Source organism: Penicillium cosmopolitanum (assembly GCF_028827165.1).
Source record: "Penicillium cosmopolitanum strain IBT 29677 chromosome Unknown utg000012l:1.0-3308103.0:1.0-3310761.0, whole genome shotgun sequence".
NCBI lineage: Eukaryota > Fungi > Ascomycota > Eurotiomycetes > Eurotiales > Aspergillaceae > Penicillium > Penicillium cosmopolitanum.
This window is the reverse complement of record NW_026622682.1, coordinates 9,841-28,395: the sequence shown is the minus strand read 5'-3', so window position 1 is coordinate 28,395 and position 18,555 is coordinate 9,841. Positions and strand designations below refer to the sequence as shown.

At 42.7% G+C, this 18,555-nt stretch overlaps 1 protein-coding gene across 1 annotated transcript; it reads left to right on the top strand.

Annotated features, from left to right (window-relative positions):
• Positions 1 to 254: 254 nt before the first annotated feature.
• On the top strand, positions 255 to 725 carry N7509_012766 (putative telomere-associated RecQ helicase; the record flags this gene model as incomplete). The annotated part of the gene is made up of 1 exon (XM_056637403.1): positions 255 to 725. The coding sequence occupies one exon, from the start codon at positions 255 to 257 to the stop codon at positions 723 to 725; it is 471 nt and encodes a 156-aa protein (XP_056480910.1).
• Between the last annotated feature and the right edge of the window lie 17,830 nt (positions 726 to 18,555).

The window sequence follows — 18,555 nt, the reverse complement described above, 5'->3', positions numbered from 1 at the left end:
AACAGCTTATGTTAGCTATCTAATTTTCCTGGGGTCAACCTAGTCGGGGTAGTGAGCTGGTGACAGTAAAATGGCGGAACAGTGCTACAGCACCGCGGAATCTGTATATCTATGAGGGGGAGATGGTGATCGTTACACACTATCATAAATGCCGGGGCCGAACTCAGCAGCAACACTGCTCTGCGCGATTCCTTCTACCATCTGTCAGCCAACTAGTACTTCTGTACCTGCTGCATATACGCCTATTAGCAGTAATGCTAGCTACCGTCGCTCGGGAGCACCACCCTAGACACCGCCGGCGGGCGCAGTGGGAGACATATAATCCTGTATCGATAAGCGATATAGGGGATCATCTAGGCCAGCAAGGCCAGGGAGGCAGTACCTATAATCTCTTTACCGCACCGGGGTCACAGGCCACAAGCAACCCACAGCGCTCAGCGTATAGGCGGCTACTGCAGCAGAGCAGCCGAGAGTTCTTTAGCACCTTGACCCTTAACGCTCTAACCTATCGTCATTTAATTATCGCGATTACTAAAAAGCATCTACAGACGCAGACCACAGTAGTAGACCTACACTCTGCCGCAGAGGCGTTGGACAACGTCTTTGCCGTGCAGGCCGGGCACAGCGCCTCCGTTAACCGCCAGATCTATGCTGTTGAGAGCGCTCAGCCACTTCAGCTACAGCCAGAGCTGCTGCAGCTCTACCGGCACACCTCTCATCTATAGCACCGGTTTATCCTGGCGCCGGTAGAGGATCTATACCCGGCTCCAGTCTCCAGATCACCGCCTATATCAAATCTTCCGCCAGAGCAGCTACACAATCTGTCAAAGGACATCCCGTGGGATAGCAACCGCCGACGTATCTCGCTCCCAGGGAATTTCTTCTATTTCTACCCCCGGTAGAATCTGCTGCTTTGTAGCAAGTGCCGCCGAGCGGTCACACAGATATCGGCCCAGGAGCACCTGCAGGCTCATCATGTATTTGGTATTATCCCAGCGCATACGAAAGTGGCCCTCGACAGTCTGAATCTGGAAAATCTACAGAATATCTACCTTATACTCCAGATTGCCCAGCCAGTAGCTCCGTTTCTAGAACTACCTGTGCTAGAAGCATAGGCCTGTATGGTCCCAGGCTGTACCCTAACCCGAACCTCTAAACGTAATATTCTGGGACATCTCCTAAAGGACCACCAGATTACACATATGCGAGACCGGAAGGAAAGTATAGCTGTATGTAAGGCTCAGGCACTGAATAATCATAGTTATCTCTTCCGGGTTACTTAACCGCTGGTCGTACCTTATTCTCAATCGATAATTCTACCTATACGCCAATCTATCATTTCTCTTCTCTCTTTCCTTAGACCTTCTTTTATATAGGAATCCTGATAACTGAGAGAGAAAGTAGTATAGCTAGGTAGGATCTCCTTCATAATTTACAGCAGAGTAATATTTCTGACAGCTGTCTAAGTATGCTAGTATAACTTACTTTTAGTCTGATCGATCTCTGGCTACTAGATTCAGTAATAGGCTACTAAGGACTATATTTTAGTTTGACAAAGTAGTCACCAACTGGCAAGATAGGCCTTAGTACAGAGGGTATACTTAAGGATAACTATAGGGGGTTATCCTTAAACTCCGGTCCAGCCAGGCGTCAGGTTCGGGTATATAATAGTTAAAGATTTGTATCAGCTATAAGTTACTCAGTTTTGGTCTGATTAATCCCTGGCTACTAGATTCAGTAATATATCACGGGATTCGAGTATACAGCACCCTAGACTTTCGACGTCGATCCGCACTCGAATCCCCTTCGAGCTACCTGCATATCGAGGCCTACCCGAACCCTAATATATTTAAGATCCTACAAGTATTCAGGATTCTTAATCTCTTTAAGAATCAGTCTATATATTAACTGTCTAATCTGATCTCAACTGTCCGATATCCTTGCCTAGTCACAGGTCTCTAGCCTGACAACTTAGTAACCATTACATAATAGGCCACTAAGGGCTATATTTTAGTTTTTTACTAGGTTGTCACCAACTGGCAAGATAGTCATTAACTGGTAAAATAGTTATCAACTGGTAAGATAGTTACCAACTAGCAATATAGTCACCAACTGGCAAGATAGGCTTCAGTATAGGGGGTATACTCAGGGGTGACTGCAGAGGGTCATCCTCAAACTTCGGTCCGGCTGGGCATCAGCTTCAGGGGTCATATAGTTAAAGACTTTATATTGGCTGTAACCTACTTAATTTTCGTCTGCTTAATCTTTAGTTAATTAATTCAGTAATGGGCCACTAAGGGCTATATTTTAGTTTAACTAAGTAATTACCAACTGGCAAAGTAATCACCAACTGGTAAAGTAATCACCAACTGGCAAGATAGTCAGCAACTAGTAAGATAGTCAGCAACTGGCAAGGTAGTCAGCAACTAGCAAGGTAGGCACCAACCGGTAAAGTAGTTATCAACTGGCAAGATAGTCAGCAACTGGCAAGGTAGGCACCAACTGATAAAGTAGTCATCAACTGGCAAGATAGGCTTCAGCGTAGGGTGGGTACTTAGGGGTAAATGCAGGGAGTCGTCCTCAAACTTCGGTCTGGCTGGGCATTAGGTTCGGGGGTTATATAATTAAAGACTTTATATTGGCTGTAACTTGCTTAATTTTAGTCTGATCGATCTCTGGTTACTAGATTCAGTAATAGGGTACTAAGGGCTATATATCATCAACTAGTAAGGTACTGACCAACTGGCAAGATAGGCTTTAGTGTAGGGGGTATACTCAGGGGTGACTGTAGGGGGTTATCCTCAAACTTCGGTCTGGCTGGGCATCAGGTTCGGGGGTCATATAGTTAAAGACTTTGTATAGGCTGTAGCTCGCTTAGTTTTAGTCTGATTGATTATTGGTTACTAGATTCAGTAATAGACTACTAAGGGCTATATTTTAGTTTTTGACCAAGTAATCACTAACTGGCAAGATAGGCATTACTACAGGGGGTATCCTTAGACGCAGCCTTAGGAGGTATCCTCCGGGGCTTATCCTCGGGGGTAGCCTTAGGGGTCGTAACCCTAAGCAGTTATCCTGCTAGGACCTAGGTTCGGGGGTTATATAGTTAAAGACCTTATATAGGCTGTAACTTGCTCAGTTTTGGTCTGATCGATCTCTGGTTACTAGATTCGGTAATAGGCCACTAAGGGCTATATTTTGGTTTTTGACTAAGTAATCACCAACTGGCAAGATAGGCATCACTACGGGGGGGTATCGTCAGAGGCGGCCTTAGGAGGTAGCCTCCAGGACTTATCCTCGGGCATAGCCTTAGGGGCAGCCTCCAGGGCAGTATCCCTAAGAAGCTATCCCGCTAGGGCCTAGGTTCGGGGGTTATATAGTTAAAGACCTTATATAGGCTGTAACTTGCTCAGTTTTGGTCTGATCGATCTCTGGTTACTAGATTCGGTAATAGACTACTAAGGGCTATATTTTGATTTTTGACCAAGTAATCACCAACTGGCAAGATAGGCATCACTACAGGGGGTATCCTCAGAGGCGGCCTTAGGAGGTAGCCTCCGGGACTTATCCTCGGGCATAGCCTTAGGGGCAGCCTCCAGGGCAGTATCCCTAAGAAGCTATCCCGCTGGGGCTGAGGTTTGGGGGTTGTATAGTTAAAGACCTTATATAGGCTGTAACTTTGCTGTTAGAGTACAGATTAAAATTCGGTTTATCTTTCTTTGATAAGACAAAAGGACGCTACTTTACTATACTATTAAATTATTCAATATCTAAGGGATTAATAATTTTTAGAATCTTAAATTGGAATTTAAATATCCGTTTTTTTATCTTTTAAAGCTATATAATGATTGCTATTATTTCTAATAGTCTAAAAAGACTTTCCTAGGGACTATAGGGTTATTATTAATAAAGATAATTAAGATATCAGGTTTCTTATTTAATTATATTTTAGCTAACTAGCAAATTTATGTTAGGACTTTGTATAGGCTGTAACTTTCTCAGTTTTAATCAGGTTAATCTTTGGCTACTAGATTCAGTAATAGGATGCTAGGGGCTATATTTTAATTTTTGACTAAGTAATTACCGGTAAGATAGGTATCACTACGGGGGGTATCCTTAGACGCAGCCTTAGGAGGTATCCTCCGGGGCTTACCCTCGGGGGTAGCCTTAGGGGTCGTAACCCTAAGCAGTTATCCTGCTGGGACCTAGGTTTGGGGGTTGTATAGTTAAAGACCTTATATAGGCTGTAACTTACTTAGCTTTAGTCTGATCAATCTCTAGTTACTAGATTCGGTAATAGAACGCTAGGGGCTATATTTTGATATTCGACTAAGTAACTACCAACTGGTAAGGTAATCACCAACTGGGAAGATAGGCATCACTACGGGGGGTATCTTTAGACGTAGCCTTAGGAGGTATCCTCTGTAACGGGCCCAGGCCCGTGGAGATATCACGTTGTGTCACGTGACCTTTTCCTGCAGGAAAACCAGGTAGAGGCTCACATAGATACTCTTCTTCAAGATTATTGTAAACAGCATGCAGGCCTAGCCCCAATTGAACAGTTGTCGCTACAGCCCTTCACATACAATAATCTTCCGATTCGATCGGTAATCGTAAAATCACCCGCGAAGTCCTAGAGGTCCTAGGCACACGAAGCACACGAAGAACGTACCCCTGAATCACCATCTATTTGATACCGATTCAACCACGAAAGCGAAAGCCCTAAAAGTCTTAGGCACACGAAGAACGTACCCCTGAATCACTCTCTATTCGATACCGATTCAACCACGAAAGCGAAAGTCCTAAAAAGTCTTAGGCATACGAAGAACGTACCCCTGAATCACCATCTATTCGATACCGATTCAAACACGAAGCGAAAGTCCTAGAAGAGAACATTCCTAGGCACAATAAGCGAAAGAATTATCCGTACAGACTATATTATCAATTCAATGATGAATACCAGGATAGACATGGATCCCCCTCGGGAGGAACCGCAACAACAAAACCCACTGGATGCGATCATGCAGCAACTAATACACATGCAAACGTCACATCACCAAGCCATTACACAGCAGGAAGAGCGTATGGAACGACTTGAGGCAGCCTTGGCAAAAGCTACTAAGGGGAATATACGAAAAGAGCCTGAAGATCTGGAGAAAGGACCCGATCTTTCAGCCGAGAGATCATCCCCGCCAGCACTACCGATCCAGGCTGAGCCCCCTCGCCGACCACGTACGCGATTTCCTGACCCCCCCCAATGTACGCTGGAGGTACATCAGAATGGCCAACCTGGAAGGCAGCAATGGTAAATAAGTTGACAGTTGATGGCGAAGCTATCGGATCAAGGAAAGAACAGTTTCTATATGTATTTTCCCGGCTGGAAAAGATGGCTTCAAAGAACACTGTTACCTATATGGAACACCGACGAGAGACAGCAGGTCCAGAGGACCTTTTGAATCACCTAGCGACACTGTATGGTGACCCAAACGCTCAGGCTAGAGCAGGAAGACGATTACAACAGTTGAAACAAGGGGAAGGAACATCATTCGCCAAGTTTCTACCACGACTAGAAAAGGAATTCGCAGACGCTGGTGCTATAGAATGGCCAGATCAGGTGAAGCAACAGATATTGCTAAGCTCGCTAAATACGACTATGAAGACGGCATTGTTCAGTCGTGGCATCCCAAATGACTTCCTAGGCCTGATCAATCGCCTACACGAGATCAGCACCGATAAGGATACCTTAGGGCTCCATGAAACAAAACCCTACCGAACTGCCAGAGCAAGTAATACGGATGAAATGGATTGGACCCCAACTGTCTCTGTCAACCGAACTGAGACACGTACGACGCGCCGACGAAACAGTGCCGAAAAGCAGCCAAAAAGGGCCCGATGGGTCAATGAGGAAGAAATACAAGACCGACGACAGAGTGGAAGATGCTTCCGATGCGGAAGACACGGTTGCCGTGTCGCCGAATGTCCCTATCTCCCAGCTTTCCGGCCGGAAAACCATCGTATCGCAGCAGGATCGACTAAGAAAGAAGGTCGAAGCACCATCGAATCTGAAAAGAAGACAGAACGAAATACCCGCGTTAAGAAAGCAAAGCCGGTCATCGAAAGCGATACTAGCAACGACGAATTCATATCTGCTAGTGATAGTGAGTCGGGAAAAGAATAGCTCCTACTCTCAGCCGCGAGCAGGAGCGAAAGGGAATCGAGAAACTGGATAAGAGCGAAGAACCACCGTTTGTAGTTGATGTTATAGTCAATGGAACTCAGTTTGCAGAGGCACTAGTCGATCATGGCTGTCTCAGCTACGCAACAATAAACGGTACGCTTGTCAAATCTCTCGATCTCCCGCGCATCAAGATACACACACGACAACTGGATGGTGTGGTAGCAAATCAAGGACGGATCACCCACGTTACCTACTTTGACGCAGATATCCATGGACACCAACAAGGTACTACCTTCGCGTATATTATCGAGGATCAGATAGACGATATAATCCTCGGCCTACCATGGGTCAAGGACGTGGACGGAACATATTCTCCTAGGAAAGGGTACATGGACATCTATACGAAGTCTCGCAGGAGGACACGATGCTGGAATCGAAAGGATCGCTCTATCGGACCTATAGGGAAGAAGACGCTAGAAGTAAAACGACTGTCAGCAAAGGGTATTCAACGCCTGTTCAACAGAGCAACGACACCGGTTAGGCTGCGAATCGGGAAGGTTACGCTGGACGATATCAACAAGGCTATATTTCAGCCGAAAGATAAGGTCCCTATCAAAAAGAGACTCCCCCGCCAGTATTGGAAGTGGCTTGACGTTTTCAGCAAGCAACTAGCGAATGTACTGCCACCGCATCGACCAGGAATCGACCACAAGATACCGTTAAAACGAGACCAAAACGGCGTCGAAGAACCACCCCCCTATGGTCCTCTCTATGGCATGAACAAAGAAGAACTTTTGTACCTCAGGAAGACGTTGACCGAACTGTTGGACAAGAACTTTATTCGAGTGAGCAAATCACCCGCCGCCGCGCCAGTATTACTAGTACGGAAACCAGGCGGAGGTGTCCGGTTTTGTGTTGACTACCGCGGATTGAACGAATTAAGCATTAAGGACCGGTACCCGTTGCCGTTGATTCGAGAGACGCTACGGAATATATCAAAGGCGAGATGGTTCACGAAGCTTGACATTATATCGGCATTTCATAAGGTGCGAGTAGCACCAGGCGAAGAATGGAAAACGGCCTTTCGTACGAGATATGGCCTTTTCGAATGGAATGTGACACCCTTTGGCCTCACGGGCGCACCAGCTACGTTTCAAAGGTTTATTAATCAGACTCTGCAGGAGTATCTAGACGACTTTGTGTCTGCCTACGTCGATGATATTATTATCTACTCAGATGGTTCTATCGAAGATCACCGACAAAAGGTCTACAAAGTACTTCAGAAACTTAAGGACGCAGAGTTACAATGCGATATCAGCAAGTCGGAATTCGAGCAAGATTCGGTTAAATATCTTGGCTTTATTGTACATGCCGGCAGAGGGGTACACGTTGACCCTAAGAAGGTAGAAGCAATACGTGCATGGGAAGCACCAAGGACAGTTCGTGACGTTCGGGGCTTCTTAGGATTTGCCAACTTCTATCGCTCGTTTATACCCCGATTCGCTGCTCTGTCGTCACCGTTGACAAGATTGACGAAGAAGGATACACCATTCCAATGGGATCAAGACTGCCAAGAAGCATTTAATGAACTAAAGGACCTGTTCATCAATGCCCCAATACTGGCACATTTCGAAGAGGAAAGAGAAACTGTTATCGAGACTGATGCATCTGGATGGGCTACAGGTGCAGTACTCTCGCAACGACAAAAAGACGGAAGATTAGCCCCCTGTGCCTATATATCGCAAAAGTTATCACCAGCTGAAGCAAATTATGAGATACACGATAAGGAGTTACTCGCTATTATTCGGGCACTGCGCGAATGGCGTCCAGAACTGAAGATGGTCCCTCGATTCACCATCGTAACGGACCATAAGAACCTACGATACTTCAACAAAGCGCAGCATCTTAGCGAACGGCAGATGCGATGGGCAGGACTGATGGCAGAATTCGATTTTACTCTCCACTACCGACCAGGCAAGCTTGCAGTATTGCCGGACGCATTATCCAGAAGAGGACAGGACTTACCTCAGGATATCACAGACGAAAGACTATCGAATCGATTTCGTACCTTATTCGAAAAGGTATCGATTCGATATAATCGTACCCACAAGGTTGATGAGACAGATCTCGAATTTGCTACCCCAGTACTACTTTTTGACGATCAAGAACTACAAGACGAATGGGAAAAAGCAAGGCTAGCTGATAGTGTCTACCAAGCCTATTCAATAGCAGTGAAGAACGGTGAACGCAGTATCAGGATCAAAACAAGCGTGAAAACCAGCCTCTCTGAGTGTCATCTGGACGAACGAGGGTTATTATGTTTCAGACAACGATTATGGATTCCTGAGAGCGAACAGTTACGAACCAGTATTATCCAGAAAGTACACGACTCCTATATCACTGGACACCCAGGACGAGATGCTACATATGCGATACTATCTCGGAGATTCTTCTGGCCTGGAGCGGCAAAGGACGTACGACGATTCCTACGGAACTGTACCATTTGCGGGAGGACTACAGTCTGGCGAGACACGAAGCACGGACTACTAAAACCACTCCCGATCCCACAACGAATTTGGGCCGAATTATCTATGGATTTCATCACAGAGCTACCCCCAGCGAAGGAAGACAGTTCTACAAACCTACTGGTTATTACCGATCGACTCACTAAGGGTGTGATATTGATCGGCATGAAAGGAATTACGTCACAAGAGGTAGCAGAAGCATTTCTGACACACTTCTATATGCATCATGGTTTGCCAAAGGCAATTACTAGCGATCGAGGGCCACAGTTTGTGAGCGGATTCTGGCGAATAGTGTGTGAAAAACTAGCGATTCGACGCCGATTATCGACCGCCTTCCACCCGCAATCGGACGGGGCAACAGAACGAGCAAACCAGGAAGTAGAAAGGATTATGAGAATCTTCATCACCTACGCACAGGATGACTGGAAGGGACTATTGCCAATAGTCGCAGTGGCGATCAATAACCGGAATGCCTCGTCGACAGGACTATCCCCCTTCTTCTTCACCCATGGATATCACGTCGATCCCCTTAGTATAAACGACAATAATACAACACGAACGGACAAAACAACCCCGCCTACTGCCGCAGGCGAATCATTCGTGAAACGACTACGAGAAGCTACTGATTGGGCACAGTCAGCAATTGCAGTCGCCCAAGAAACACAACAGGAACAGGCGAACCGTTCTCGGCGCGCTGCCCCTACATACCATGTTGGCGATAAGGTTTGGCTGAATCTGCGCAATATTCGCTCGCAACGGCCTTCTAAAAAGTTTGATTGGATACATGCACAGTATGAGGTAGTGAGGGTGCCTACACCACACACGGTGCAACTGAATATACCAACTGGCATACACCCAGTATTCAACGTCGAGTTAGTACGGCCAGCAGCCACAGATCCGTTTCCCTCTCAATTCGTCGACGATACACAGCCGCCTCCCATAGAAATCGACAATGAGGTAGAATACGAAGTTGAAGAAATACTCGACCACAAGGAAAGGCGCATTGGCAGAGGCAAACGAACCGAGGTTTTGGTAAAATGGACGGGGTACGCAGAGACTACATGGGAACCAGCGGACGAGATGAAGGATTGTATGGCGATGGATACGTACGAGAGGCAGTTCGGCCGCATCACGAGAGCGTCCCGACCACGAGTTGCTGCCAAAAAATAACATAGCAATACCGATGCTACGGCTTTCAGCCGAAAGATGAGGTGAGGAGGGGGGTACTGTAACGGGCCCAGGCCCGTGGAGATATCACGTTGTGTCACGTGACCTTTTCCTGCAGGAAAACCAGGTAGAGGCTCACATAGATACTCTTCTTCAAGATTATTGTAAACAGCATGCAGGCCTAGCCCCAATTGAACAGTTGTCGCTACAGCCCTTCACAATAACTATATATATTATATAACGTTTCTAGATAAGCAAACCCGCTATCTATTTACTATATTATTAAAAAATAAAAACCAAGCAATAACAGCTTTAAAAAGGATAAAAGCCTTAATAAAAAATCAAATTGGTATAAATATAAAACAACTATTTACTGATAATGGTAAAGAATATATTAATAAACCAATTAAAAATATAACAAATAAATATGGTATTATACATAATACTAGTCCTGCTTATACAAAGGAGCCTAATGGCCTAATAGAGCGTATAAATCTTACCTTATTAAATAAGGTAAGGGCAATGCTGGCCAATAGTAATTGTCCTAAATACCTATGGGGTGAAGCCTTATTGGCAGCTACCTATTTATATAATAGAACACCACATAGTGCTCTAGGGTTTAAAACACCCTATGAGTTATATAATAAAACAAAACCCTCTATCGATATATATAATCAATTAAAAATATGGGGTTCTACTGCTTATTATACTATTAATAAGCAAATAACTAAGCTAGAACCTAGGCAGGAAAAAGCTATATTAGTAGGCTATACTGATTATGGCCACTATAAGCTTTATATACCTAATAAAAGGACTACAATAATATCAAGAGATATTACAATCCTAGAAAATAAATACTATAATTTTGATAGTATTAAGGATAATATAACTAATATATATCCAAACAATAATAAAAGGGTTACCCTGAAAACCCTAAACCCCAAACCTTTAATACATAAGATGAATACAAGAGCAACAGAATATATAAAAATAGCAGAGGATCCCTCTCATAAAATTGAGGTTCAAATACCAATAAAAAATAATATATACTATAATAATAACAATAATAATATACTCTATACTCTGTCTGATACAGCAGTAGAAGCTATATATAGGCCTATATATAGTAGTGTATTAAACTTTGTTTTAACTATAACTACTATAAAGGAGCCTAATACACTAAAACAGGCCCTAGAAGGCCCTGATAGCCTATATTGGCAAAAGGCCTGTATAGCCGAAAATAATGCCCTAGTTAGCCAAAAGACCTGGGATATTGTTGATATACCTAATAATATAACCCCTATAAATGGCCGATGGGTTTTTAAGATGAAACCTACTATAAACAGAACAGCCAATAATACTAGTCATATTACTAATAGTGATAATACTATTAGATATAAAGCTAGATGGGTTATACAAGGTTTTAATCAAAGATTAGGAATAGATTTCCTAGAAACCTTTTCAACAACATGCCGAACAGAATCATGGCATATGCTATTACTAATAGCTGTTAATAAAGGCCTATATATATGGCAATATGACGTTAAAAACGCTTTCTGCCATGCTAATATAGATGCTGATATATATACTATATTACCAATAGGATTATATAATAATCCTAAATATAATAATAAATGTGCAAAACTTAATAAAGCATTATACGGGTTAAAACAATCCCCTAGACTATGGTATCAATACCTAAAATCAGTACTGGAATTACTAGATTTTGAGGTATTTCCATATGATGAAGGAATATATATAAATAAAAAGGATAATTGTATACTAATATGTCACGTTGATGATATACTAGTATTGCATAAAGATCTATCCTATATAAAAGCCTTAAAAAACAATATAAATAAATCTATTGAATTAGATGAAATAGGTCAAATTACTACATTTTTAGGTAATGATATATATATTGATTATAAGGCTAAAAAGCTATATATATATCAAACAAAATATATTGATAAATTATTATCTAAATTTAACATATATAACAATAATACATACAAACCAAAAGATATACCTGGAGAACCAGGAATAAAATTAATAAAAAATACTACTACTGCTAGTAATACTGATATAAAAGAATATCAAAAAGAAATAGGCTCTCTGCTATATTTAGCCCTAAAAACAAGACCTGATATAGCCTTTCCTGTATCATATTGTGCTAGGTTTATGTCAAATCCTAGTAAAGAACATTTTAAGGCTATACACTATATATGGTGTTATATACTAAAATATAATAATAAAGGTCTAATATATAACTGCTCAGGTAATAACCTATATATTAAAGGTTATTGTGACAGTGACTGGGCAAATGATATTAATAATAGAAGATCTACTACTGGCTATATATTTAGCCTAGGTAGTGATCTAGGCCTAACTAATCCTATATCCTGGAATAGTCAGCTTCAAAAAACAGTAGCTTTATCAAGCTGCGAAGCTGAATATATGGCATTAAAAGAAGCTACAAAAGAAGCAATATATCTGAATAATATGCTTATATATATAAATGATTATCTAAATTTAGGTTATACTAATACTATACCAATAATATTAATAGACAACGAAGGAGCTAAAAAATTAGCTGAAAATCCTGAATTCCATAAGAGATCAAAGCATATTGATATAATATATCATTTTACTAGGAACGCTATACAAAATAGCCAAATAAAGCTAGTACCGATACCCTCAAAAGATAATATTGCTGATATACTTACTAAAAATATAATTAAAAATATATTTGAAAGCCATATACCAAAAATAATAACTAATATTCAAAGCTAATCCTTATATATATATATATATATAAAGATTAAGGGGGGGATATGAATATTATACAGATATAACTAAGATCCAGTTAAAGATATAACTAGGATCTAGTTAAAGATATAACTAAGATCTAGTTAAAGATATAACTAAGATTTAGTTAAAGATATAACTAAGATTTAGTTAAAAGGCTTAGTAACCCTAAAAAACACCGGATCTTCGGTATACTAGGTAGCCGGCCAGATCTTCGGTATACTTAGTATCCGACCGGATATTCGGTATACTAGATAACCGGCCGGATAGCTAGATAACCGGCCGGATAGCTGGAATACTAGCTATCCGGTATAACTATTCTAAGGTTAAATAGGGCCTTCTTTCCTTTAGAAATAATAATACACATAAATCAGAATCCTCTATAATCAAGCAACTAAGTCCTTAATCTTATTGATTACTCAGTAATCAACTATCTATAATAATTCCTCCTTTATCTATATTCCCCTAAGCCTAGTAAGACCTTTGCAGTCTTATACTTATATAATTCAGTAGTAGGCTAGGTAGTAGGTTAGAATGTAGGATGGCTAGTTAATAGGCTAGTTAATAGGCCAGTTGATAGGCCAGTTGATAGGCCAGCTCATAGGCTATAAGGTAGGTAAGCAGCCAGGTAGGCAGATAGATACGCTAGTATTAGGCTATAATCCACTACCAGGCTACTACTAGGCTACTACTAGACTATTACTACCAGGCTAATACTACTAGACTAATACTACTAGGCTACTGTATATTATTAAGAACAGATTAGGCTAATTACCTGTACCTAAATTAATCTACTACCTACTACATAAATCTATCTACTCACTATAGCCATGGAGATCTCCGTAGCTACTAGCAAAGCAGTAGAAGACCCAGGCTGCACCTACTATCTCAGTATCTAATTTCCAAAGAGGCTCTTGGAAGGTCTCAGGCTCCCATACCTTAGGCAACCAATCCTTACTAAAATAAGGTATACCTAAGCTTGGCTGCTTAGTGAACGATATATGGCAGGCAGTCCAAAAGCATAGTAGTAGCCTAGGGGCTAGGCATGATCTACCCTCATTAGTAAGCAGAGGGCCCTTACAGAGCCTAGTAGGTAGATAGCACCTAAAGCAGCAGCTATCTGCCTGAGGGTTGAGGCTATCCTCTAGCTGCTGTATATACTGCTGAATATCTACTCTTTGGTAAAGAGGACAAACAGTAAGTATATGCCTAAGGTCTGGCCTAGGCCCTCGAACTTCACTTCCTATATATATAGTAGATTAGTAAGATAGATAGATAGGTAGATAGATAGGTAGATAGATAGGTAGGTAGATAGATAGGTAGGTAGATAGAGAGGTAGTAGGGTAGTAGGGTAGTAGGGCAGAGGCTTACCTAGCCACGCGATAAAGCAGATAAGACACTGCTCGTTCATCCAGAAATGAATAGCCCTTGGTAGTAGCTCACCACCCTTCCAATTCTGCCGATGGGTCTGGTATACCCTATCTACTACTGCCGATTGGATAGCTAGACGGTCAGTACAGAGATCACACTGTGCCCAGGCAGGGTCACATGATTCTAGGGCCTCTGAATCAAAAACCCTAGAGATTATCCGCCGCGGCAGATCTGTTCTAGTAGATAGCTTTGGAAGTAGGCCTTCTCTGCTGTCTGAGGCACTGAGCTAGCCTGAGGCTGCTGTAGCTGGTAAGATTGTACTAGGCAGTAGGACCACGCTAGACTATCAGGTGATCTACCAGCTCTACCAGATTCCTGTATAAAATTAGTCATCTCATAGGCACCAGGTAGGAAGTGGATGACAAGATTAACATCAGGAAAATCGTAGCCAGCCCCTACTCCACTAGTAGCTAATAGGATAGGGGTTCCTGCCTGAAAGCTTCCTAGCTGGCTTAGCTTATCCTCATCAGATAGCCCAGAGTGGAATCTAGCTGCCTGAGGCTGTAAGGAATCAAATAGCCCATCAACCAGCTTTTTGGTACGGCAGAAGACCACTACCTTTGCAGTAGCCCTAGGGCCAAAGGGACCATTGGTAGCCTCAAATTTCTTAACAAACTGGCTAATATAGCTAGGATATCTAGCCTCATCTAGCCTAGTAGGTAGGGTTTGGACCCTATAGGCCATCTGTGTCAAGAGTAGGCTAGCCCTAAGGGTATAGGGCTGATTACCTAGCTGAAGCATATCAATCAGCTCAGTCTGCAGATGGCTTGGTAGAGTAGCTAAAGCAAAGACCATAGGAACCCTAAGGGCTAGAGCATGCCAGGCACGCTTCATAATTGGCCGATAGCTCTGGGATAGAGGAATTAGGTGACATTCATCCCAAATTAGCCTAGCTAGTCTTCTTTGGGCAATTAGAGTACTAGCTAGATCTAGGAACCTTGGGTGAATCACATGTTCAACTTGGACTAGGAGGATCCTACACCCACTAGGCAGAGAGTATAATGAAGGCAACCAAGCAGTAGGCCCTAGGCCTAAGGTATCTGCCTTCCCTAATAGATCTAGCTTCAAAGAGATCAGTAGGATAACGATGATAGTAACCTAAATATAGTCGGGCCATGCCCCGGGGGGGGGGGCACATAGTTAAGAAAGTCTTGGCAAGGGGGGGGGGGCATGAATTTAAGGTTTAAATCTCTGCCCCCCCCCCCCTAAGTACCTTAAATCTTAGTATTTTCCGATCGGGTCTTGAAGATCTTTTAATAAAATAGTTGAAATTATCTGGCTATCAAAAAATATTAGTAGATTTTAGGCTAGAAGGGGCTAACCCTAAGGGGGGTAGTTTGTATAGAAGATTTTTTGATGGGGGATGCCAAGGCCTGGCCCTGCGGGTATACTATACCCTTTTCGGCTACTCCCCTCAGCCCTTAGGGTTTAGCCTTAGTAATCTGGCACTCTAGGGTTTATAGGGTCTAGAGTAAGATAGCTTATAACTAGATAAGTAGGTAAGCTATTCGAATAGGGCTTTTTGTATTAGCTCGATAGGAGATATAGCTATAGGCCTATTATATAGAGATTATATAAGCAATCTCTATATAGGCAGTATAAGCCTAAGTAGGTTCTTTAGAATGTTCTATAAGATAACTAATCAATTTTACTCTAGTATAGTAGCGGTAGTCTTGGTTGGTTAACCAGTTGATAGACTAGTTAATTAACCAGTTAATAGGCCAGATAGTAGGCTAGAAGGTAGGCTATAAGGTAGGTAAGCAGCCAGCTTATAATGATTACTAAGTTGTCAGGCTAGAGACCTATGACTAGGCAAGGGTATCAGATAGTAGAGATCAGATTAGACAGTTGATATACAGACTGATTCTTAAAAAGATTAAGAATTCTGAATAATTATAGGATCTTAAATATACTAGGGTTTGAGTGGATCTCGATATACAGGTAGCTCGAAGGGGATTCAAGTGCAGATTGACATTGAACGTCTAGGGTGCTGTATAATTCTAAATCCTATAATATAGTACCTAAGGTAGGCTATCTAGTAGAGCTGTAGCAACAACTGTTTAATTAGGGCTAGGCCTATATGCTGTTTACAATAATCTTGGAGAAGGAGAGTTGTTTATATCTGTCTACCTTGGTTTCCTGCAGGAAAAAGGTTATATACTATTATGTAATATCAACTGGGCCCTGGCCTATTATACCTAGGGGATCTACCTAGATCGATACACTATCTAGGTAATATAGTATCTTAGCTTATATAATTCAGTAGTAGGCTAGGTAGTAGGTTAGAAGGTAGGATAGCTAGTTGATAGGCTAGTTGATAGGCCAGTTGATAGGCTATAAGGTAGGTAAGCAGCCAGGTAGGCAGGTAGATACGCTAGTATTAGGCTATAATCTACTACCAGGCGACTACTAGGCTACTGTATATCATTAAGAACAGATTAGGCTAATTACCTGTACCTAAATTGATCTACTACCTACTATATAAATCTATCTACTCACTATAGCCATGGAGATCTCTGTAGCTGCTAGCAAAGCAGTAGAAGACCCAGGCTGCACCTACTATCTCAGTATCCAATTTCCAAAGAGGCTCTTGGAAGGTCTCAGGCTCCCATACCTTAGGCAACCAATCCTTACTAAAATAAGGTATACCTAAGCTTGGCTGCTTAGTGAACGATAGATGGCAGGCGGTCCAAAAGCATAGTAGTAGCCTAGAGGCTAGGCATGATCTACCCTCATCAGTAAGCAGAGGGCCCTTACAGAGCCTAGTAGGTAGATAGCACCTAAAGCAGCAGCTATCTGCCTGAGGGTTGAGGCTATCCTCTAGCTGCTGCATATACTGCTGAATATCCACTCTTTGGTAAAGAGGACAAACAGTAAGTGCATGCCTAAGGTCTGGCTTAGACCCTCGAGGTTCCCTTCCTATATATATAGTAGATTAGTAAGATAGATAGATAGATAGATAGATAGATAGATAGATAGGTAGATAGATAGGTAGTAGGGTAGTAGGGTAGTAGGGTAGAGGCTTACCTAGCCATGCGATAAAGCAGATAAGACACTGCTCATTCATCCAGAAATGAATAGCCCTTGGTAGTAGCTCACCACCCTTCCAATTCTGCCGATGGGTCTGGTATACCCTATCTACTACTGCCGATTGAGTAGCTAGACGATCAGCACAGAGATCACACTGCGCCCAGGCAGGGTCACATGATTCTAGGGCCTCTGAATCGAAAACCCTAGAGATTATCCGCCGCGGCAGATCTGTTCTAGTAGATAGCTTTGGAAGTAGGCTTTCTCTGCTATCTGAGGCACTGAGCTAGCCTGAGGCTGCTGTAGCTGGTAAGATTGTACTAGGCAGTAGGACCACGCTAGACTATCAGGTAATCTACCAGCTCTACCAGATTCCTGTATAAAATTAGTCATCTCATAGGTACCAGGTAGGAAGTGGATGACAAGATTAACATCAGGAAAATCGTAGCCAGCCCCTACTCCACTAGTAGCTAATAGGATAGGGGTTCCTGCCCTAAAGCTTCCTAGCTGGCTTAGCTTATCCTTATCAGATAGCCCAGAGTGGAATCTAGCTGCCTGAGGCTGTAAGGAATCAAATAGCCCATCAACTAGCTTCTTGGTGCGGCAGAAGACCACTACCTTTGCAGTAGCCCTAGAGCCAAAGGGGCTATTAGTAGCCTCAAAATCCTTAATAAACTGGCTAATATAGCTAGGGTATCTAGCCTCATCTAGCCTAGATGGTAGGATTTGGACCCTATAGGCCATCTGTGTCAAGAGTAGGCTAGCCCTAAGGGTATAGGGCTGATTACCTAGCTGAAGCATATCAATCAGCTCAGTCTGCAGATGGTTTGGTAGAGTAGCTGAAGCAAAGACCATTGGAACCCTAAGGGCTAGGGCATGCCAGGCACGCTTCATAATTGGCCGATAGCTCTGGGATAGAGGAATCAGGTGACATTCATCCCAAATCAGCCTAGCTAGTCTTCGTTGGGTAATTAGAGTACTAGCTAGATCTAGGAACCTTGGGTGAATCACATGCTCAATTTGGACTAGGAGGATCCTACACCCACTAGGCAGAGAGTATAGTGAAGGTGACCAAGCAGTAGGCCCTAGGCCTAAGGTATCTGCCTTCCCTAATAGATCTAGCTTTAAAGAGATCAGTGGGATAACAATGATAGTAACCTGGTTCGCAAAGAGACTAGCCCCAAATAGGAACAGTGTAGTCTTCCCTGCAGCAGTAGGTAGGATCAAGAAGAGATAGGGTATCTGCTTCATCATCAGATAGAAAGCCTCTTGTTGCTCAGAGCTTCGGAAGGTAGCCTGCCGATTACTAAGGAACTCCTGAAGTAGCTGGGTCAGAAGGCCTATATCTACCTGGCTACTAGCTATCAAGGGTGAATAGCTAAGCTGGCGGATTACCTGGCTACCATTAAGGTTATATAT